Source organism: Vulpes lagopus, chromosome X (genome assembly GCF_018345385.1).
Source record: "Vulpes lagopus strain Blue_001 chromosome X, ASM1834538v1, whole genome shotgun sequence".
NCBI lineage: Eukaryota > Metazoa > Chordata > Mammalia > Carnivora > Canidae > Vulpes > Vulpes lagopus.
In genome coordinates this window covers 105,873,518-105,897,378 of record NC_054848.1, presented here as the reverse complement: position 1 = coordinate 105,897,378, position 23,861 = coordinate 105,873,518, and the positions used below count along the sequence as shown (strand labels likewise).

The following is a 23,861-nucleotide window of genomic DNA, read 5'->3' as shown; positions in this document are numbered from 1 at the left end:
AGAAAGGTACCTGAAGGTCACTGGGACCCGCCAGACCAAGATCAGAGGCATCAGCCCAGGAGAGCTTATGAAAGTGCCAACTGTCCAGCTCATGCGAGATGCGGGGCGTCGGGGTGTCGGGGTGTCGGGAAAGGGGGCCCCAGAGACGTGCAGGGCCTCCCAGGAAATTCTCCGTGCACTGGGACGTTTGAGATTCAGTGACCCAGTTGAAGGCGATCCCCACCCCTTCGGTTCCTCTGGGGTGGACGGGAGAGAAGCCTCGGTAGGATCAGGAACAGGGGACGTCCCACCCAAGCCCCTGGGCTTTGGAAGAGCTTCTGACCGGAAAAGGGAAGGCTTCCAAAGCGGCAGGAGGCCCCTAGGAGGCCAAGGAAGTGGCGGCCACTCCCACGTCAGCATGCTCTGCGGCCCAGACAGCGGGACGGGAGTCTCTGGGCCTGCCGGGAAATGTAGTCTACAGGGCGGGCGCGCGCCTGCGTTCTGCGCAGCTGCCCCGGGGAGCCTGGGAGAGCCGTGGGCGCCGAGGCGGTGAGTCCCTGAGCGGCCAGAGGGCGTGGCCGTCCCTGGGGCGCGGGCGCGGGCGCGGGCGGCAGGGCTCCCATCCCGCTAGGGCTACGCCAACCGGCCGCCGCCAGCCCTGACCTGGCGGCAGGCGCGTGGACGAAGGACACGCGGCGGGCCCCTGTCCGGCCCCGGTCGCCGCCGCCGCTCCCTGTGACCCGGCCGGGCCTTCCCGCGGTTGTCCGGGATCCTGAGCGCCCGTCAGGACGCTGGGACATCCTGGTGGGGAGTGCGCTGGGGCCGCACCCGCGCCCCAGGCAGCCGATTTGTAACCGGCTTTTAGAAGTTCCCGCGACGTGTCGCCTTAGCCTTTCTGCAAGTGCCCGCTTTGCATGCACCCTGGTTATCCGTGGGCCGTGTGAGCGCGGGCTCGCTCAGGCGGCTTTGGAGAGAAGCCGTGAGCGCAGGGGTGCAGTGAGGTTGCTCTGCGGGAGGGCGGATGGAGGGACCGCGGGACAATCAGGGCCCTAGTGGACGTGTTTGAGCGTTGGGGCCCGTGTGGGGAGGGCTGCCAGCTCTGAGGCCCAGCACAGTCAGGGCGGGTCCACAGCCCAAGGCAGCCCGCTTCCTGGATGCCTTCCAGCGGGGAGGGTTCGGTGCCTGGGGGTGGGGGGGGGACGGGGAAAGCTTTCTAGGAATGAATCTTTGGGAGCAATAAATTGGCTTGAGCGGTTCTCCTGTGCCAGGCCACGCAGCTGCAGTTCACTTCCATGCAGTTGAATCTACTACTACAGGAAATCTTTATGAAATCAATTCTATGATTATTTCCCTGTTACAGACAGAAGCACTGGATGTCAGGGTCACAAAGCCAGCAGGTTATCACATGTGGATGGATCTGCTGCTAAAGTACAGGTTAGCATGGAGATAAAGTATATAGGGTCACAATGTACATTTGGGATGACTACGTAGGAAGATAATGAGTATTTCTATTCTTGTGCTACTGCAGGGAAGAGGACAGGTACATGAGGCATCTGGGCAAATATGTAGAGAGAGGATCCATAGCATAGGGTGAGTAGTGGTATTGAGATCTGCGTTTGACCTCATCTGTGACCTCAGAGATTGCACTAAGAACATTTTGATAGTTTTAAACATGACCGTTGCAGAGATCTGTTCATTTTAGCCTGGTCACCATAACCCTCTGGCATATACTGTGTGACCTGGGACAAGTTATTCAGTGCTCCTGAGCCACAAATCTCAGTCCCCTCCTCTGTACTCAGGGCATAATACTAGCCCCCACCTCCTAGATTTGGGTGAGGGCTACGGGACCTGACCTATGCAGGAGGCTTAGAGCAGTACCTGGACACAGCAGGAGGAACATGATAAGTGTCCTTCATTCATCACCCAGAAAAGATGGCGGGTAGCCCATGCTGTTGTGGTGTATTTTTCTCCAGAGGAAGCCCCGCGTGCCCTACCAGGAGGAGGTTCAGGATGATGCTGGCTGAAGTACACACCCCTTGAGTAGAGAGGAACGAAGGCTTGTGGATTTGCAGCCTTTGGAGGCGTGGCTGCAGCTAATATATCTGCATCTGAAGGTGACCGAGGGTCACTCAGAGCCACTTGGACTTTCAGGATTGTTAGCCAGTGCTCCTTCCCCCATTTCTTTTGTGGCCTGTGTATATTCAGAAACACAAGACAGTTTGCATTAGACTGGAGCTGGGGTTATAGGTCAGCACATCTGTGGATCAATGGAATTCTAGAGCCAAACTGTCCAGTAGAACTATCTACAATGAAATCTATGGAGCACTTGAAATGTGCTCCATAGATTTGAATGAGAAACTGAATGTGTAATTGCAATGAATTTAAACTGAAACTGCCACATGGGACTTCTTGCTACCATATTGTGTAGCAGAGTTTTAGAGGGTCCATATTTGGTCTAAAACATTTTGTAAATTTTTGGAAAATGGATGCGGATTTAGGTGTGTATGTGTATTTTTCTAGGAAGTGATTCCATGGCCTTCATTAAATTCTCAAAATCACCAAAGAAGATTAAGTTCTGCTGCTTTAGGGCTTGGTGGAAAGTAAGCAAGTTAGGGGAAGTAAGTATATCCTCTGGTAACAACTGCTGTTCCTTCTTTCTTGCTTTGCCCTGTCCTTAGCTGTGGGTAGCTCCCCTTGACGCCTGCACAAAGAAACCTATTGGAATCTGAGACTTCTAGCCCCAGAGAAATTGCACACCGCCAGAACAGGGCGATGGCTGTGGCCCTGGGTTGTGCAATCCAGGCCTCCTTGAATCAGGGCTCCGTGTTTCAAGACTATGATGCTGACTGTGAAGTCTTCCGCCAGCGCTTCAGGCAGTTCCAGTACAAAGAAGCAGCCGGCCCTCATGAAGCTTTCAACAAACTCTGGGAGCTTTGTTGTCAATGGCTGAAGCCAAAGATGCGTTCTAAGGAGCAAATCTTGGAGCTGCTAGTGTTGGAGCAGTTCCTAACCATCCTGCCCACGGAGATAGAAACCTGGGTGAGGGAACATTGTCCAGAGAATAGAGAAAGAGTTGTGTCACTGATAGAAGACTTACAGAGAGAACTTGAGATACCAGAGCAGCAGGTGAGAAAAGACTTTGGGATCATGGTAATTAGACAAAGAGAAATAGCAGAGACATCTGATCCTAGATCAGACATTTCATTTTGAGCCCCATGCTTTCCTGGAAGTGATTTTCATTTTTCTCTTCTGCTGTAATTAGCATATATGGCTCAGTGATTCTCAACTATTAAACCCAACTTGTATTCTATAACAAATATTTGGTACTGCCTCTTCTATGCTGAAATGAAACTTATGTGTAATATAACCAACTTACATACACAAAATAAAAAACATTAAGGGTTCTGTGATCCATGGGCCAAATGCAGCTCATGGCCGGTTTTATGCAGCCCATGATCTAATAATGCTTATTTATTATCTTTGTAAAGAGTTGTTAATACAAGAACTGTTTGCAGTAGACCAACATGCCCCACAAAGTGTAAATTATTTATTATCTGACTTTCTATAAGAAAATGTTGCCAATCCAAGTCAAGTGGAGCCTAGAAAGGATGTAAAGGAAAGTGAATGTAGTTTGTGATAATCAAATAGGCATATGAACACACACGTTGGGGCGTGACTATACTGGAAAACCTCATGAGGTTGTCGATGCCCCATCTATGCACAAACTTACTGTGAAGGCAACAGCCACCAGCACTGCTGGTCCTGTAATTTTCCCAAGTGGCAACAAGTTAGTAAATCTGAACAATAAGTGATAGAGTGGTTGTTTGGTTTCCAAAGTAGGGCTTTCCTGGAAGATTTAAATCATGCTAAATTATGCAAAAATATTTTGTGCTTATCTGTACCTCAGAGTGAGGTTCTTGACAGGTTCTTTTTACCTAGATGGAAGTTTGAGGGGCAAGTACAAAGTTGGTAGGGACTTGAAACATTTTAGCACTATGAATGATTGATACATACTCCCATCTCCGCCTGCTAAGTTCTTTCTTTTTTTAGAAGATTTTATTTATTTATTTGAGAAAGAGATAGGGGGAGAGAACTCGAGCAGGGAAAAGAGAGAGAAGCAGGCTCCCCATTGAGCAGGGAGCCTGACGTTGGGCTCAATCCCAGGGCTCCAGGATCATGACCTGAGCTGAAGGCAGATGCTTAGTAGACTGAGCCACCCAGGCGCCTCTTCACCTGCTGAATTCTGATAGCTGCCTGTCATCATGCCACATCACCCTTTGGTGGCAGCGCACTGCCTCCTGCTCAGAGGCACCTGGCACAGGGCAGAACCTTTGGCAAAAGGGAGAAAGGGCTTCTAGTTGGGCCTTAGGAACCCAGGATTGCGTGTTGATGCGTCTGTGCAGTTATCCTGCTGGATCTAGAGTCTTCCCAATTTCCCTATCTCCCCCTCCCAGGATAGAATGAATTTATGGTTTTCCCTTCCTTTCTCTGTCTTCTGGGTTTGGCTTGCTATATGAGATTTTACCTGCCTGTAGCCCAATTGTGCACTGCCCAGTGTGGTAGCCACCAGCCAAGTGTGGCTCTTGAGCACTAGAAATGTGGCTAGTCCAAATTGAGATGTGCTGTAAGTATAAAACAGTCATCACATTCAGAAGACTGAGTATGAACGATGAAGTAGGCGAAATATCTCATTAATACTTATTTATATTGATTACACTCTAAAATTGTGGTGCTTTAGCTATATTGGGTGAAATAGTGCATGTCATTAGGATTGACTTAACCTATTTATTCTTTTTCTGTATGGGTACTGGAAACTTAACATGACATGGCTGGCTCACATTGTTGCTATTGGGCAGTGCTGGTCTAGACTAGAGATTGATGGGTTCTGCCGTTTTCCCCAGATCGATAGGCAGGAAATGCTCTTGGAGGAGCTGGCACCAGTGGGAACGGCACATGTAGCGCCCAACATCCACCTGGAGTCACCCTCACTGCAAGTGATGGGACCTGCCCCAGAAGCCCCAGTGGCAGAGGCCTGGATCCCACAGGCGGGGCTGCAGGAGTTGGACTATGGTGCCGCTGAGGATTGCCAGCCCTTCCTGGACCCTGGTAAGGCAAGGGTGTGACTTCCCTTTTGTGGTTTGTATGTTGAGAGCTCCAGAGCTCCCTGGGTTTGGGGTTGTGTTAGAAACGGTGATCACTGGATGGAAAGGAGTGCTGCTGGAAGAGCAGGAGGGGGGATACCTTTCTGGGAACAGTTAGGAACAAAGCTCGGGACAGCAGATGGGATTCAGAACCCCTTAAGCTATGACCCTGCTCAGGAAGCCTATTTTCCTCTTTTCATTTTTTTTTTATTTTTGTAAAATGCACATAACATAAGGTTTAGAATTTAATCATTTTTAAAAAGATTTTATTTATTTATTAGAGAGAGCATAAGCAGGGGAGGAGCAGAGGGAGAAGCAGACTCTTCACTGTGCAGGGAGCCCAACGCAAGGCTCGATGTTGGGACTCCAGAATCATGACCTTAGCTGAAGGCAGATTCTTCACTGACTGAGCCCCCCAGGTGCCCCAACATCTTAAACATTTTGACATGTATAGTTCAATGGTATTGACTACATTCATAATGTGACACCATTCCTACCATCCATTTCCATATCTATTTTTATTTTGTAAACTGAAACCCCATGCTCATTTAAACAAGAACTTTCCATCTCCCTCGCCCCTGGAGACTACCATTCAACTTTCTGTCTCTATAAATTGGACTCTCTATGTACCTCATGTAAATGGAGTCATACAGTATATGTTGTTTTATGACTGGCTTATTACACTTAGGATAATGTCCTTAAGGGTTTTCCATTTGTAGTATGTGTCAGTATTTCTATCCAACTAAAGGCTAATTAATATGTCAATGTATGTATATACCACATTTGTCTTATCTGTTTTACCTAAACATATGCTTGGTTTGCTTCTATGTTTTAGTGATTGTAATATTTGTATGAACACAGAGGTGCAGATATCTTTTTGAGACCCCACTTTTACTTTTTTTGGGCCATATAAGCAGAGTGGAATTGCTGAATCATATGGTAATTCTATTTTTTTAATTGTTTGAGGAACAGCCACACTGGTTTCTACAGGAACTGTACCATTTTACATGCCCACCAACAATGTATAACTTTTCCAGTTTCTCCACACCCTCACCAACACTTGTTACTTTCTCTTTTGTGATAGTAGCATTCCTAATAGGCGTGAGGTGGTATCTCACAGTAGTTTGGATTTGCATTTCCCAAATGATTAAGGATATTAAACATGTGCTTATTGGCCTTTTGGATATCATCTTTGGAGAATGTCTGTTTAGATCCTTTACACATTTCAAAATTCAGGTTGCTTTTTGTCTTTGGATTTTAGAGTTCTCTATATATGATTGGCAAATATTTTCCCATTTGCGGGTTGCCTTTTTACTCTCTTTAAGCTGCCTTTTAATGGATAAATTTTAAATTTTTTCATGAAGTACTCTGTATCCATGTTTTTGTTTTTGTTGCCTATACTTTAGGTGTCACATCCAAGAAATCATTGACAAATCCAATGTCAAGATGCTTTTCTTCTGAGAGTTTTTTTAAAGATTTTATTTATTTATTCATGAGAGATATATATAGAGAGAGGCAAAGACATAGGCAGAGGAAGAAGCAAGCTCCCTGCAAGGAGCGTGTTGTGGGACTTGATCCCAGACCCAGGAGCATGCCCTGAGCAGAAGGCAGATGCTAAACCGCTGAGCCACCCAGACATCCCTCCTCTGAGAGTTTTATAATTTTAGGTCTTTGATCCATTCTGTGTTAATTTTTGCATGCACTGTGATGTAAGGTTCTAACTTCATTCATTTGCATATGCATAATCCACTTTTTCCAGCACCATTTGTTGAAAAGAGTATTGTTTTTCCATTGAATGACCTTGGTGTAATGGTTAACAATCATTTCACTATATATATGAAAGTTTACTTATGGGCTATCTATTCTATCCCATTGGTCTATATATACCTGTCTTTATGCCAGTACCAAACTATTTTGATTACTGTTACTTTTTAGTAAGTTTTGAAATCAGGAAGTGTGAGACCTCTAGCTTTTTTCTTCCTTTCCAAGATTTTTTTTTTTTTTTTTGTCTATTTGGGCATCCCTGGAGATTATATATGAATTTTAGGTATGAATTTTTCTATTAATTTTTTTTTAGAGAGAAAGCAAGTGTTGGGGGCAGAGGGAGAAGGAGAGAGAATTGTAAGCAGGCTCCATGCCCAGAGCAGAGCCTGATGTGGGGCTTGATCTCACAACCCTGAGATCATGACCTGAGCAGAAATTAGAGTTGGACACTTAACTGACTGAGCCAGCTGGTTGCCCCAGGGATTTTCTGTTCATGAAAAAAAGTATCATTGGGTTTTTTTTGAGATTTTATTTATTTATTCATGATAGACATATAGAGAGGCAGAGAGAGAGGCAGAGACACAGGCAGAGGGAAAAGCAGGCTCCATGCCGGGAGCCCGATGCGGCACTCGATCCCGGGACACCAGGACCACACCCTGGCCCAAAGGCAGGCGCCAAACCGCTGAGCCACCCAGCGATCCCCATCATTGGGTTTTTGACAGAGATTGTATTGAATCTACAGATCAACTTTTGGTAGTATTGACATCTTAACAATATCAAGTCTTCTAATCCATGAACATGGGATGTGTATTCCTATATTTATATCTTCTTTAATTTCTTTTGCCAGTGTTTTGTAATTGTTATTTTAAGTCTTTCATGTACTTATTTAATTCCTAATTATTTTATTTTTTTCAATGTTATTGTAAGTGGAATTGTTTTCATAGTTTTCAGAATTGTTCATTGTTAGTGTATAGAAATGGAACTAAGTTTTGCATGTTTACTTTGCATCGTGGTACTTTGCTGAATTCATTTATGAATTCTATCAGTTTTTTAGGGGAGTCTTCAAGGTTTCTACATATTAGATCATCTAATCTGCTTATAGAGATCACTTTACTTCATCCTTTTCAATTTGGATGCCATTTATTTCTTTTTCTTGCCTAATCGCTCTGACTAGGACTTCCAGTACTGTGTTGAATAGAGTGGCCAAATAGGCATCCTTGCCTTCTACCTAACCTTAGAGGAAAAGCTTTCAGTCTTTCACCGTTGAGTATGAAGTTCCCTCTGAGTTTTTCATATATGGCTTTTGTTATGTGGAGGTAATTTCCTTCTGTTCTATTTTGTTGAGTGTTCTTTTATCATGAAAATGTGTTGAATTTTGCTTTTTCCACATCATTTGAGATTATACTGTTTTTTTTTTCCTTCATTCTGTTAATGTGGCACATTACATTGACTGATTTTCGTATGTTGAAACATCTTTGCATTCCAGGAACAAATATCACATGATCATGGTGTATTATCCATTTAATGTGCTGCTGAATTCAATTTGCCAATATCTTGTTCAAGTTTATTTTTCTATCAGTGTTCATAAGGGATATTGGTATGTAGTTTTTCTTATAATGTCTTTTCTGGCTTTGGTATCAGGGTAATGTTGGCCTCAGAGAATGAGTTAGGAAGTGTCTCCTTCCCTTCATTTTTTTTTTTGGAAAAGTTTGAGAATGATTTGTATTAGTTCTTTATATGTTTGATAGAATCTACCAGTGAAGCCATCAGGCTTTTCTTTGTCAGGAGATTTTTGATTGCTGCTTCAATCTCCTTACTGGTTAGAGGGCTATTTAGGTTTTTCTATTTCTTTATGTTTTAGTCTTGGTAAGTTTTGTGTTTCTGGAAATTTATCTCTTTCATCTAGGCTATCCAGTTTGTGTACAATTGTTCATAGTACTTTTAAAACTATTTTTATTTATGTAGACGCATTGGTAATATCACCACTTTAATTTTTTTTAAATCTTTATTTAAATTCAATGCAGATAACATATACTGTATTATTAGTTTCAGAAGTAGAATTTAATGATTCATCAGTTGTAAATAACACTCAGTGCTCATTTCATCATGTGCCCTCCTTCATATGTCACCAAGTTGTCCCTACCCCCTTCCCTGCTCCCCTCCACCAACACTCTGTTTCTTAGAGTTCAGTGTCTCTTATGGTTTGCCTCCCTCTCGATTTTAATCTTATTTGTCCTCTTTAATTTTAACAATTTGAGCCTTCTTTCTCTTTTTCTTAGTTCATCTATTTAAAGGTTTGTCAAGTTCATTAATTAAAAAAAACAATTTTTGGTTTCACTGATTTTTCCCTATTATCTTTCTAGTCTTTATTTTGTTTATCTCTGCCTATTCTTTTTTGTTTCCTCCCTTCTACTAGCTTTGGGTTTAGTTTTTCTTCTTTTTTCATTCCTTAAATTGTAAAGTTTTGTTATTGTTTTGGGATTATTTTTGTTTACTAATGGAAGTGCTTATAGCTATAAATTATCTATTTAGCACTGCATTCATTGTGTCTCTAAGTGTTGGTGTTGTGTTTTCATTTTTGTTTATATCTAAGTATTTTGTAATTTTCTTTGTGATTTGTTCTTGCCATCCATTGGTTATTTAAGAGGTTTTATTCAATTTTCACAAATTTGTCAGTTTTCCAGTTTTCCTTCTCTTGTTTCTAACTTCATCCCACCAGGGTTGGAATAAGTACTTTGAGTGATATATATGTTTTTAAATATATTGGAACTAACTTGTGGCCTAACATATGGTCTGTATCCCAGAGACTGTCTCATGTGCACTTGAGAAGAATCTGATATTTTTATTCTTAGTGGGTGTTAAGGGGTATCTAATGGAAGTTTTCATTTACATGTCTTTAAAGACTAATGGTGTTAGTCTTTATTTAGTCAATAAGCCAATCTTTTCATTGGCTTATTGGTCATTTGTATATCTTCATACAAAGATATGGAGAAATGCCTATTTAGGTTTTTTCCTATTTTATTTTATTTTATTTTATTTTATTTTGGTTTTTTCCTATTTTATAATTGGATTATGTATATTACTATTATTGAGTTGTGTATGATCTTTGTATAGTCTAGATAAAAATTTGTTACTAGAAAAAAAAATTTGTTACTAGATATGTGACTTGTAAAAATACTTTCATGTTCTGTGGTGTGTCTTTTCACTTTCTTTTTTTAAAAGATTCTATTTATTTGAGAGAGAGTGAGGGAAGGAAAGCACAAGCAGGGGTAAGGGAGAAGGAGAAGCAGATTCCCTTGCTAACTGAGCAGAGAGCTCAGTCTGGGGCTCGATCCCCAAACCCTAGGATCATGCCCTGAGCCAAAGGCAGACACTCAACTGCTGAGCCACCCAGGTGTCCCTCAGGGGAAATGTATTTAGTCTTTTGTCATTATTTATGATACTGTGTGTCTTTCATAGATTCCTTTTATTAGAATAAGTAAATTCGCTACTATTCATGGATTATTGGGTATTTTTATCAAGAAACCAGTGAATTTTGTCACATGCTTTTTATGTATCTTTTGAGATGACCATGTGGTTTTTACTCTTAATTCTTTTGTAATGGTATATTTCCTTAATTTTTAAATGTTAAATCAACATTGCATTCCTGAGATAAATATCACTTGATCCTGGTGTATAATTTATATTATATGTTGCTGGAATTGGTTTGCTAGTATTTTGTTAAAGATTTTTGCATCCATTTTCATCAGAGATACTGGTCTGCAGTTTTTTTGGTCCTGTATTTATCTGATTTTGTTATCAGGGTAATATTGGCTTCTTAGAATGAGTGGGGAAGTCTTCCCTCCTTTTCAGGCTTTTGGAAGTTTTTGCAAAAATTTTCCATTTTTTCTTTTGTTGTTTATACTTTGGATGTCATATTTAATTTTTTAAAAGATTTTAGAAAAATAATAAAGATTTTATTTATTTATTCATGAGAAATACAGAGAGAGAGAGAGACAGAGACACAGGCAGAGGGAGAAGCAGGCTCCCTGCGGGGAGCCCCATGTGGGACTTGATCCTGGAACTCCAGGATCACACCCTGAACGGAAGGTAGATGCTCAACTGCTGAGCCACCCAGGCATCCCTGGATGTCATATTTAAGAAACTGTTGCCTAATTCAAGGTCATGAAGCTGTATACCTGTGGTTTATGCTAGGAGTCTTATGGATTTAGCTCTTCAGTTTAGATCATGGATCCATTTTGAACTAATTTTTTGTATATGGTGTGAGGAATGGGACTAACATCATTCTTTTGCATGTGCATATCCAGTTGTCCCAGCACCATTTGTCAAGGAAACTATTCTTTCTCCATTGAATTGTTTTGGTACCTTTATCAAAAATCAGTTGACAATAAATGTCAAGACTATTTCTAGAAAATTAATTCTACTCCATTGATAAATTTTTCTTTCCTTATGCCAGTAAAGTGAACTGGAAAGTATTCCATTCTCTTCTATTCAGTGAGAGATTATGAAGAATCAGTGTTTAATTCCTTAAATATTTGGTAGAATTCACCATTGAAGCCATTGGGCCTGGGCTTTTCTTTGTGAGAAATGTTTTGATTACTAATTCAGTATCTTTACTTGCTATAGGTCTATTCTAATTTTATATTTCTTTGTGAATCAATTCTGGGTAGTTTGTATGTTTTTAGGAATTTGCACATTTCATTTATCTAATTTATTTCCATACAGTTTTTCATAGTAGTACTTTATGATCATTTTTATTTCTGTAAGGTTACTAGTAATGTCTCCCCTGTCATTTGTGATTGTAGTAATTTGACTTTTCTCTCTTCTTTTCTTGGTCAGTTTACTAAAGGTTTGTCAGTTTTGTTAAATTTTTTTCAAGGAACCAACCTTGATTTCATTTATTTTCTCTATTTTTTACTATTCTCTATTTCGTTAAATCCTGCTCTAAATCTTTATTATTTTCTTTCTCGTTCTAGGTTTCATTTGCTCTTCTTTTTCTAGTATTTTAAGGTGCAAAGTTAGGTTATTTGTTTGAGATTTTCCTTTCTTTTTTAATAAAGGCATTCATAGCTATAAATTTCCCTGATAAAACACTGATTTGGGTATGTTCCTAAGTTTTGGTATATTGTGTGTTCATTTTCATTTATCTCAAAATATTTCTAATTTCCCTTCTGATTTTTCTTTGTTGCTTATTTTCCATGTATTTGTGAAGTCCTCAAATTTCTTTCTGTTATTTCTTTCCTTTTTTAAAAAAAGATTTTATTTATTTATTCATGAGAGACAGAGAGAGAGGCAGAGACATAGGCAGAGGGGGAAGCAGGCTCCACGCAGGGATCCTGATGCAGGACTCGATCCCAGGACCTTGGGATCATGACTTGAGCCAAAGGCAGACACTCAACCACTGAGACGCCCAGATGCCCCTGTTTTTTATTTCTAATTTCATTCCACTTTGCTGGGAGAATATACATTATAATTGTGATCTTTTTGCATTTTTGGACATTTTTTTTATGGGATAGCATCTTGACTGCCCTGGAACATTTTCCATGTGCTTGAGAAGAATGGATATTCTGCACTTCTTGGTTGGAGTGTTCTGTAAAGTCTGTGACATTTAGTTGGTTTATAAGTTTTTTGTCTTCTGTTGTTGATCTTCTGCCTAGATTTTCTGTCTGTAGTGCAAAGAGGGATTGAAGTCTCCAACTATCATTGCTCAATTGTCTATTTCTTTTACTATTTCTGTCAGGTTTTTTTTCTGTCAGTTTTTGTAATCATGTATTTGGTACTCTGTTTTTGCACATATGATTATAATTGTTGTATCTTCCTGATTGATTGGTAATTTTATCATTATAAAATGATCCTCTTGGGACGCTTGGATGACTCAGTGGTTGAGTGTCTGCCTTCGGCTCAGGACGTGATCCTGGAGTCCTGGAATCGAGTTCTACATTGGGCTTCTTGCATGGAGTCTGTTTCTCCCTCTGCCTGTGTTTCAGCTCTCTCTCTCTGAGTCTCTCGTGAATAAATAAGTAAAATCTTTTAAAAAATAAAATAAAATGATCCTCTTTATCTCTAGTAACTTTCTTATTTTGGTGTCCCTTTTGTCTGATATTAGTGTTAGTCACTCTGGCTGTCTTATGGTTATTTGCATGATACATCTTTGTCCATCCTTTTACTTTCAGTCTGGTTTGTATCTTTGAATCAAAATAAGTCTCCCATAGACAGCATATAGTTGGATTTTTAAAATATAATATGATAATTTCTGCCTTTTGATTATTTATTTTTATATTTTTTAAAGATTTTATTTATTTATTCATGAGAGAGAGAGAGACAGAGACATAGGTAGATGGAGAAGCAGGCTCCCCTGATTGAGTTGTTTAATCCATACATTTTTAATCTTATTTTTGATATAGTGTAATTTACATCTGCCATTTTACTTTTTGGGGCCGTTACTCAATTTTTTTCCTCCTTTCTCTCACTCCTCTTCTGGTTCTCATTATATATCTATTAGTGAATTGAGTGGCACCCCACTTTCCTCTAAGGTTCCATTAATTTCCCTTCATTCCCTTCATTATTTTTTTTCCCTCTGTTCCTCTGATAGTATAATCTCTGTTGATATATCTTCAAGTTCAGTAATTCTTCTGACAGTTCAGATCTATTCTTGAGCTATTCTAGTGAATTTTCCATTTCAGTTATGGTACTTTTCAACTCCAGAATTTCCATTGGATGCTTTTTTATACTTTCTGTTTATCGATATTCTCTGTTTGATGTGATGTGATGTTGTTTGTCCTCATAATTTACCTTACTTCTTTCATCATGGTTTCCTTTCATTCTTGGAACATATACACAATGGCTACTTTCAAGTCTTCATTGAATTCAGCATGTAGTTGTTCACATAGGCAGATTCTGTTGTTTTCTCTTTTTTTCTAGTGTATGAGTCATACTTTCTGTCCACATGCATGTCTCATCATGTTTTGTTGGAAACTGGACATTTTAGATAATATATTGTAGCAGCTCTGTGTCCTTCTTTCTCCTCCCCTGGGCTCATTATTGTTATTTGTTTGCTTATTTGTTTGGTGAATGGCTGCATTATTTTCATAAAGTCTAGTCCACTCTGAAATGTTAAGCATTCGATGTTGCTGCTCCTCAGGGAGCACAGCCATGGGTATGCACATGGTCACCCTTGAATGACAGTACTTTTTACAGGGCTTTCTTCGGCTCTCTCTTTCCCTGACCTGACCTAGCCATTAATTTCCAGCTAATTGCTCGATTGTTTTCAGCAGTGCCCTGGATCATAAGTTCTCTGTAGATGAATCCAGTCAATTTCAGACACCTTTGTTGGGCTAGTTCCTGCAGTCAATTTTTGAGATTTGTTCTGATCCCAGGAGGGCTCCTCCTAGCTGTCTTTTCCCCTAGTTCTCTTCCACAAACTAGTCAGCCTACAGTTTAGGGTGTATAGTCAATAAATCTATCAAATTCTTTCCAGTTGCCTTTCGTTATAACCTCTACTCTTTCTGAGAATGTCCTTAGGCTTGAATATTTCCACTCTCTGTTGCAATGAATCAGGTTCTTTTGTGAATACATTAGAAGCTACGTATTTTAAGGCCTACTTTTCCTTCCCAGGCCAAATCTCTGATATATCACTTTGGAGGCAAGCAAAATGGTGTGCTTCTCTCTGAGTGACATTGTTACTCTAAGAGCTGAGCACTAGGTCTGGGTCTCAGATCTTTTTGGGTTGCCTCTGCAGGCATAGAACCACTGCCTTACAATTGCAATTGCCTTAGAAGGACAGTCATGGAATAGTCTAGGATTCTTAACAATATTATACCCAGGGTAGATCCTCCATCTACTGGGTGGGGACTGAGTAGGTAAAAGGAGCCGTCACCTTTCAGCCACAGTTGCTTGGACTTTAGAATCAACAGTGGTTAGCTAGGGACAGGATGAGAAATGCTGACATCCTGCTCCTCCCAGGAAGATAGCTCTCTGAAAAAGAGCTGGGGGAGCGCCTGCCCCAGCTCCTTAGCTATGCCAATCTAGAGTGGAGCTGGGAGAGGCACTAAAGAGAACTGTTGTGGTTTAATTTTTTTTGTATATTTTTGATTGGAGTTCGATTTGCCAACATATAGTATAACACCCAGTGTAGTGGTTTAAAATAATAAGACTGAGAACATACACTGTTTGTCCTTCTCCGATTGACTTATTTCACTCAGCATAATACCCTCCAGTTCCATCCACGTTGAAGCAAATTCATTTGGGGAATATGAATAATAGTGAAAGGGAATATAAAGGAAGGGAAAAGAAATGTTGGGAAATATCAGGAAGGGAGACAGAACATAAAGACTCCTAACTCGGGGAAACGAACTAGGGGTGGTGGAAGGGGAGGAGGGCGGGTGTTGGAGGGGAATGGGTGACGGGCACTGAGGTGGACACTTGACGGGATGAGCACTGGGTGTTTTTCTGTATGTTGGTAAATTAAACACCAATAAAAGTTAATTAAAAAAAATAAAAAAATAAAAAAAAATAAAATAAAATAATAAGACTCTCCCTATGATCTGTGGATTTTAGCAGATTTTAAAAAAATAGATGCTTCCTAGTTGCTATAGGCCGTTAGAACCTGTTTGTTTTTTTATTTTTATTTTTATTTTTATTTTTATTTTTTTAAAAATTTTTATTTATTTATGATAGTCACAGAGAGATAGAGAGAGAGGCAGAGACACAGGCAGAGGGAGAAGCAGGCTCCATGCACCGGGAGCCCGATGTGGGATTCGATCCCCGGTCTCCAGGATCGCCCCCTGGGCCAAAGGCAGGCGCCAAACCGCTGCGCCACCCAGGGATCCCTATTTTTTTAATATATATTTATTTATTTAAATATTTTATTTATTTATTTGACAGAGAGAGGGAGAGCTGCAGGCAGAAAGAGAAAGAGAGAAGTAGCTTCCCCGCTGAGCAAACAGCCCTAATGTGGGGCTGGATCCCAGGATCCAGGGATCATGACATGAGCCTAAGGCAGACACTTAGCTGACTGAGCCACCTAGGTGCCCCTATTTTTTTTATTTGTAATAACTTTCACCAGTTTCACCAGTTGATAAGTCTGCAGAGCTCCTCATGGAGTCATGTTGGAATTCCATCTCCCTTGCTTTGCTTAGGTCATAAATCCGTATTCTATGCCTATGCCTTTGCTACTCTGCTTATTTCAGGTTTCTGTTTGCTCTCACTTTCCTTCCATCTGTGACCCTCCCAGTTTTGTTTGACCTGTGCTGTCTTACCCTCTGATCCCACTCATAGCTTTGAAATCTAAACAAAAACAATTGTGAGACTAAACGGAATTTTAGTTGAAATGCATTTTGGTTTATCTTAAAAGGTCTTTTTTCCATGAAAATATAAAATAAAGTATTTTAGTCCACTTCCTGTTTTGACATTTCTTGAAATTCAAATTTTCATTAACTTGCTAATATTATTTTAATAAGGCAAATATTTAAGAAAATAATGCGACCCTTTAAATAGCATCCTACATTTAGATTTAAAATCAGCAATTTCCATCCCACACTTTACTGCAGACCACTATACTTTGCTAGAGCTGAGGAAAGCTAGGAGGGGTCGTGGAAAGAGAATGCATGCCACACCAGCTCTCAGTGGAGAGAGGGATGGTAGGACACGGGATAGTAGTGAAGAATCTTGTCTAGTTGTTCTTTGTTTTTTAGAGAGGGAGAGAGAGAATCTTAACCAAGCTCCACACTCAGTGCAGAGTGCAATGTGGGGCTCGATCTCACACCTGAGGTCATGACCTGAGCTGAAATCAAGAGTCGGGTGCTTAACCAGCTGACCCCCTGTGCATCCCGTTGTCCTGGTTGTTCTTAAATTGACAATGAGAAACACTTTGAGAGTTTGGGTTAATTTCAAGAGAGTGCACTTCTAGATTTGGCCTGAAACAAACACTGCTTTTGCTCATTGCCGATTTCATCATTTTCCATTTTAATATGAAAATCTCAATGGAAATTATTCTAGTATAAAGTTTCATAACCCATACTTTTAGCTCTCTCTTAATTTGGTGCTCAGTAGCAGCATTTCTCAGTTAATATGCCAAAACTTTATGAAGATTTACTTCCTATTTTGGCTCTAACCTGAATAATCAAACATTGAAATAGATACAGAGATCATTTAGTGCATTGATTTCTTTTTTTTAAGATTTTATTTTCTTATTCATGAGAGACACAGAGAGAGAGGCAGAGACATAGGCAGAGGCAGAAGCAGGCTCCCTGAGGGGAGTCTGATGTGGGACTCAATCCCAGGACCCCAAGATCACGACCTGAGCAGAAGGGAGAGGCTCAGTCACTCAGCCACCCAGGTGCCCCTAGTGCATTGATTTCAACACAGAATAGATTCGCTCTCCTTCCATAGATTCAAGGAGAGTAGACTTGAGTTTCATGTTTTGTTCTTATCTTTAAAAAATAGACTCTCGTAAGAGGTCCGGGTGGAGTAGTTCTGATTAGGGAGGAAGTAGGTATTAGGCAGCCACATGTCCAATATATCATCAGGGAAAAACCTTGATGATGTCATCTATTCTGCTTCTCATATTTCTTGTGGCCAGGATATCCAATACCAAAGCTTGACGTGAGCTTTCCATTGGAGCCTCGGGAAGAGGTGTGGGTGAAGGAACTACAAGATTCTAAAGAAATGAAGCAGTTACTTGATTCCAAGATTGGTAAGTAATTATTCACTGATACCACAGAGAAAAGAAAAGAAAAATTCAACCTGATCAGGATAAAAAGTTTGGGATTCTCCTTGGGAATTTCTGTATTCCTACTGGTGCCTAAATACAACTCTTCACTTTAGCTCGTGGTTTTTTCTTTTTTTTTTTTTTTTTCTGTGGGACACAGTGACAGCAGCCATTTCTGTTTCTTCTCTCAGGTTTTGAGATTGGGATAGAAAACGAAGAAGATACTTCAAAACAGAAAAAACTGGAGAACATGTATCCATTCATTGTTACTCTAGAGGGGAATGCTCTCCACGGTCCCATTTTGCAAAAGGACTATGTACAGTTAGAAAATCAATGGGAGAGCCCCCCAGAGGATTTGCAGACAGATTTAACAAAACTGGTAGATCCCCAGAACCCCCCTGCTGGAGAGAAGCCTGAGAATCCCAACGTGGAAGAACCTCTCAACCCCAGGCCCCAGAAGAAAAAGAGTCCAGGAGAAAAACCTCACCGATGCCCTCAATGTGGAAAATGTTTTGCTCGGAAGTCACAACTTACAGGGCACCAGAGAATTCATTCAGGGGAGGAACCTCATAAGTGCCCTGAGTGTGGAAAAAGATTCCTTCGTAGTTCAGACCTTTATAGACACCAACGGCTGCACACAGGGGAGAGGCCCTATGAATGCACTGTGTGTAAGAAGCGATTCACTCGGCGCTCACACCTCATAGGGCACCAGAGAACCCATTCTGAAGAAGAGACTTACAAATGCCTTGAGTGTGGGAAAAGCTTTTGTCATGGATCAAGTCTCAAAAGACATCTGAAAACTCATTCTGGGGAAAAACCTCACCGATGTCACAGTTGTGGTAAAAGTTTTAGTAGACTGACAGCTCTGACTTTACATCAGAGAACTCACACAGAAGAGAGACCTTTTAAATGCAATTATTGTGGGAAAAGCTTTAGACAGAGACCAAGCCTTGTTATTCATTTAAGAATTCATACAGGGGAGAAGCCATACAAGTGCAGTCATTGTTCTAAAAGCTTCAGGCAGAGGGCAGGCCTTATTATGCACCAAGTCACTCACTTTAGAGGACTTCTTTAAGGATTGTCCAAGGAAACAGGCTTCTGCAGAAATTGATGCTAACTAAAAAAAAAAAAAAATCTTAACCTACAGCAGCCTGTTTGTCTTGGCAGAATCTTTTCGTTTGAACTTATAAGAACAGGTTTTAAAAACGATTTTAAAACCCTATATTCCAAAGTATATGAATTCTAGAGTGTCTGTCTACTCTTGCAATGTCCTCAGATTTGATCTTTTCCTGTCTCTGATATTTTTCTCATTACAGTGAAATGTTTTGTGTCCCAGGCCAAACCTATCATAGATATAAAGCATATCATTGATGACAATCCTTTTCAGGGTAGGGTTAATATGATGAATAATCATGTCTATCAACATATCCACTATAACAGCACTGTAATTATTCTGTCATTATTAAAAGTGATTATATCAGTTCAAAGCTTTATGTGTCCTACATAGCAAGGAAGGAGACAGTGTATTTTGTCAAATAATAAAAATGTGTCAGGAACACATTTGCCTGGTAAGAACTGGGTTATTTCCACGGAAAGTTTTTTATGTTTAAGGAAATTAAGATTTTAACCTTTACTAATGAATTGTATGGAGTTTGTTAGTCTGTGTAGTTGGTGGTCTAGGCTGATGCTTGCTTAGATCTGAGTACTAATTTGATGATTTATTTTGTTCACAGAACAAGTAAGCTCTTTGTGGAAGAATCCATTTGAGTGGATGTCATACAAGTAGAATCAGATCTAATTTAGATTGACTGAGGAACCAGCATCTGTTGCTTTTTACTCTCCTTTGGTTTTCATCCCTGTGTCTCTCAGTGCTTTTAAGACTTTCCCCATTTTTTACTTCAGTGTCCCCCCTAACTACGTGTCATAGAGCCCTTAGTTCTACAAGAAATTTTACAAATGATTTAGGGAATCCTTGCTGTCTTCACTTTCTAGATTCAGAGTGCACATCAGCATGTGAGAATCTCTGAGAGACCCTCCAGTATAGGTGGAAAAAAAGCACCTCTTTTGGCTCAATGTTTTGCCTACCTAGTTGACCCCAGAACCCTTTCTCATGTACACTCACTAATAACCCACGGAAGTGGTATTCTGCAAATATTCCTTGGAACACCTTATCTTTAACAAATGTATCTATAGCTATCAATATAATCTTCTTGCTCCCAAGCCTAGTTATCTCCAGTTGTTTCAAGGGTGTTATGAAAAATTTTCTACATATATACCTTTTTTATTTAATACACAGACATCAATATGTGGAGGTGAGCATCACTAATTGAGATAATTTATATGTCACTCGGTGATTCTCAGCCTCTTTGAATTTTACTTATAATCACACACACTTATTGCTACTTATATAAACATTCTCATGTAATCGTGGTCATGACTCAAAGTCCCATAGCAAGGGAAGAACTCTGTCAGTTATAACTGTTAACACCTGAAAATATTCATTCAGCCTAGTTCCTTGTTATAAAATACAAGAGGTAGGACATTCAAGCATTTTCCCTTTATGAAGATACCAGTCATTCTTTCCCCAAACTAGAATTAGGAAGATATATATATATATATATATATATATATATATATATATATATATATATATATATAATAATATATATATAATATATATATTTTCTATTCCATTGAAGTTCTTGTAAGTGATATTGAATATAAATATTTCGAGGGCAACTATGTGCCCAACTAGTCCTGTTCTAGGCTTAATGGAAACCAGTAAAGACATTAATCCATGAGTCAGGTTCTTAAGGAGTTTATAATATTGTTAGTTAAACAAGAGTTGGGAAACACATGGAGAACCATGCAAGAGAGTTTGGAATTAGTGCCAAATCATATCAAGTGCTAGAGCCAGGGTGTGTCCTTAATTCTTGTCATCTGGGTCCCTGTATGATGCTGCTATAAGTGTGGGGTTAAAATTGAGATCCCAGTAGCAATAAACATGTAACATGGGAGGAGTCTGAATGTAGAGATGAACAATACGGAATGTAATGGCTTCTCTTTTCTCTCTTGTGGACTTGCATTTAAACCAGGACAGTGCCTTAGAATGAATGTGCCCAACTGCTCTGTATCTATGCAATATTTTAATAAAGTGGAAATGTGTATGCTCTTCCTGCTTCAGTCACATTAATAATGGTTTGCACAACTCAGAACCACTTCTTTGAGCTGTGGCAGCAAGCACCACAATTGACTCCTGCTCCCACCCAAAGTTCCAATCACTTTACTCTCTGCACCCATGGTACTGGATTTATGCATCCTTTTGATAATTTAATACAGTCTGTTTTAGCTGGCAGGCTCAGTTGCCATCATAATATGAGCCACATCCTCCCTCTCATCTATAGCATAAATGTACAACTGAATTTTAAAGGACATCTATTATCCATTTCTTTGTTCTGGTATCCTGTATATAACAGGCACTAAGAAATATTTGTGGCGTTGAATCAAGAAATATGTGAAATAATTCTTGGAAACATATACTAGTGGACGTCCCTAGTGGATCCTAGTGGATGTGCCTAGGTATATTTCTGAGTGTTTCCACAAGGTAATGGCAAAATACAGTACCTACCTCCTAAAGCACTTATGAAGGGCAAAGCCCTGGCATCCACCTCGTAAGTGCTGTGAAGGTTAAATGAAATGTGTTGTTCCGGCCTTACACAGTGTAAACTTTCAATAAATATTCAGGATATTGCCTCTCCATTCTTTGCTTTTTAATGATAAAAAGCATTTAACTTATGGATTTTCCTCTAAATATGGCTTTAGTCACCTTCTATAGTTGTATATATAATGTCTCTATTAGGCTTTTCTGGAAAAACAGAACTAATTGTGTGTGTGTGTGTGTGTGTGTGTGTGTGTGTGTGTAGAGAGAGAGAGAGAGAGAGAGAATGATTACAGGAAGTGGCTCATACAGTTGTGAAGATAAAGAAGTCGCATAATCTGCTGTCTGCTAGCTGGAGAGCCAGGATGGCTGGTGGTATATAATTCAGTTCTAGTTGGAACACAGAACTCAAGCCTGATGGCATAACTCCGAGTTCAACGTGGAAGACTTGAGAATTGGGGTAGGGGGGTTGCATGTATAAGTCCCAGAGTCTTAAAATCAGAGAACCAGGAGCTTTAATGTTCAAGAGCAGGAAAGGATGGACATCCTAGCTCAAGAAGAGAGCAAGGGAGTTTGCTCTTCCACCTTTTTGTTCTATTCAGGCCCTCAAGATTGGATGCTGCCCACCCCACCTGGTGAGAGCAGATTGCTTTGCTTAGTCACTGAGTCAAATGCTAGTGATCTTTTTTAACACCCTTCTGACAAGCCCAGGAATAATGTTTTACCAGCTATCTGGCCATCTCCTAGTGCAGTCAATTGGCACATTTAATTAACCACCACAGTGTTATTACTAATGATTTCAAAATTACTTGTTTTGCAGTTTTCGTTATAATTCCTCTTTGATCCAAAGCAATACGATATTGCGATTTTCTTTTTTTTTTTTTTTTTTTTGCGATTTTCTTTTTACTTTTCGTTTTGCCACAATGTGATTAGAAAATAGCTTCATTTTATTTCTGCTTTCAAAGTTCATTTCGGGTGCTCCGCATCACTTGCCATCAAGGAAATACAAATCAACACCACAATGAGATACCACTTCACACCATCGAGAATGGTGAAAATTAACAAGACAGGAAACAAGGAATGTTGGAGAGGATGTGGAGAAGGGAGAACCCTCCCACTGTTGGTGGGAATGTGAACTGGGCATAGCCATTCTGGAAAACTGTGTGGAGGTTCCTCAAAGAGTTAAAAATAGAACTGCCCTATGACTCAGCAATTGCACTGCTGGGGATTTACCCCAAAGATACAGATGCAGTGAAAGACTGAGACACCTGCACCCCAATGTTTAGAGCAGCAATGCCGACAATAGCCAAACTGTAGAAGGAGCCTCGGTGTCCACTGAAAGATGAATAGCTAAAGAAGCTGTGGTCTATCTATACAATGGAATATTAGCCATTAGAAACCACGAATACCCACCATTTGCTTCGACGTGGATGGAACTGGAGGGTATTATGCTGAGTAAAGTCAATCAGAGAAAGACAAACATTATATGGTCTCATTCATTCGGGGAATATAAAAAATAGTGAAAGGGATTAAAGGGGAAAGGAGACAAAATGAGTGGGAGATATTAGCGTGACAGAACATGAGAAACTCCTAAGTCTGGGAAACGAACAAGGGGTGGTGGAATGGGAGGTGGGCGGGGGGTGGGGGTGAGTGGGTGACGGGTACTGAGGTGGGCACTTGATGGGATGAGCACTGGGTATTATACTATATGTTGCAAATCAAACTCCAACAAAAAATATACCAAAGAAAGGCAAGGCAAAAAATAAAATAAAATAAATAAAGTTCATTTAGGGGAAAAAATAAAGTTCATTTAGGTTCTTTAAAAAAAAAGAATTATTTGAGAGAGATTGTGCATGCATGCAAGGGGGAGGAGGGGCAGAAGGAGAGGGAGAAGCAGATTCCCCGCTGAGTGTGGAGCTATATGTGGGGGCTCCATCCCATGACCCTGAGATCATGACCTGAGCTGAAACCAAGAGTCAGATGCCTTAACTGACTGAGCCACCCAGGTGCCCTCATTAAGGTTTTTTTTTTTTTTTCCCCAAGAGTCATAGGTGATAAGATTTGTTAAGTATCCTAAAGCCCTAGAAAATAAGGATTCTAGATGTAAGGTACACACTTAGAATAGTGTCTTGGGCCTCTCAATGACTTCGATGTCTTCAGGGGTGTCCTTGGTGCTTGCGAAGGGGCAGTGACAGAAGAGATTGGATTGCTACCCATTCTGCCTCCCAGCATTTTGTACTCCCTGTTCTCTGGGTAAGAGGATTTTTTTGGAATCCACTCTGGGTGTTATATAGCAATTGTTAACAGCTGTCCAGCTATCAAGGGTGGCAGTAAAAACAGGAGGCCAAAGGACCTAGGAGAGACCCAGCCTCTCCACACCAAGCTGACAGAGCTCTCCCCTGGATTCTGTAGTGGTCTGTTCCCCCAAAAGTAGAGAGAACCTGCACTGGGTGCCTTGAGGTGAGAATCCAGGCAATCAGGAAACATGTAGGTGAATCAGCCCTGGGCAGCTCACCAGCAGGTCAGGGAGGGGAGACATTGCACTTGGCCCTCTTGCACTTGCCATCACATGACATTTGGAAGAGAAGCAGTGGTGGCCGCCTCCAGAAAA

The 23,861-nt window shown here is 40.5% G+C and overlaps 1 protein-coding gene across 6 annotated transcripts; it reads left to right on the top strand.

The window, feature by feature from the left end:
- The first annotated feature begins 462 nt into the window (after positions 1–462).
- ZNF449 (zinc finger protein 449) lies at positions 463–20,764 on the top strand. Of its 6 annotated transcripts, XM_041740039.1 has the most exons (6): positions 586–958; positions 1,340–1,413; positions 2,658–3,105; positions 4,881–5,085; positions 17,464–17,577; positions 17,784–20,764. In XM_041740039.1, exons 3-6 carry the CDS (start codon positions 2,752–2,754, stop codon positions 18,665–18,667), a joined length of 1,557 nt encoding a protein of 518 aa, XP_041595973.1. In that variant the 5' UTR covers positions 586–958; positions 1,340–1,413; positions 2,658–2,751; the 3' UTR covers positions 18,668–20,764. The 6 variants fall into 6 exon arrangements, with proteins under 6 accessions (XP_041595972.1, XP_041595973.1, XP_041595971.1 ...); XM_041740038.1 differs by lacking the exons at positions 586–958; positions 1,340–1,413 and adding an exon at positions 463–528; XM_041740037.1 differs by lacking the exon at positions 586–958 and having other exon boundaries at positions 1,216–1,413.
- The last annotated feature ends 3,097 nt before the right edge of the window (positions 20,765–23,861 follow it).

Coding starts and splice junctions, on each gene's coding strand:
- ZNF449 (XM_041740038.1), top strand. CDS start 2,752: ATGGCTGTGGCCCTGGGTTGTGCAATCCAGGCCTCCTTGAATCAGGGC. Junction 5,086..17,463: donor CCAGCCCTTCCTGGACCCTG/GTAAGGCAAGGG, acceptor TCTTGTGGCCAG/GATATCCAATACCAAAGCTT. Junction 17,578..17,783: donor GTTACTTGATTCCAAGATTG/GTAAGTAATTAT, acceptor TTCTTCTCTCAG/GTTTTGAGATTGGGATAGAA.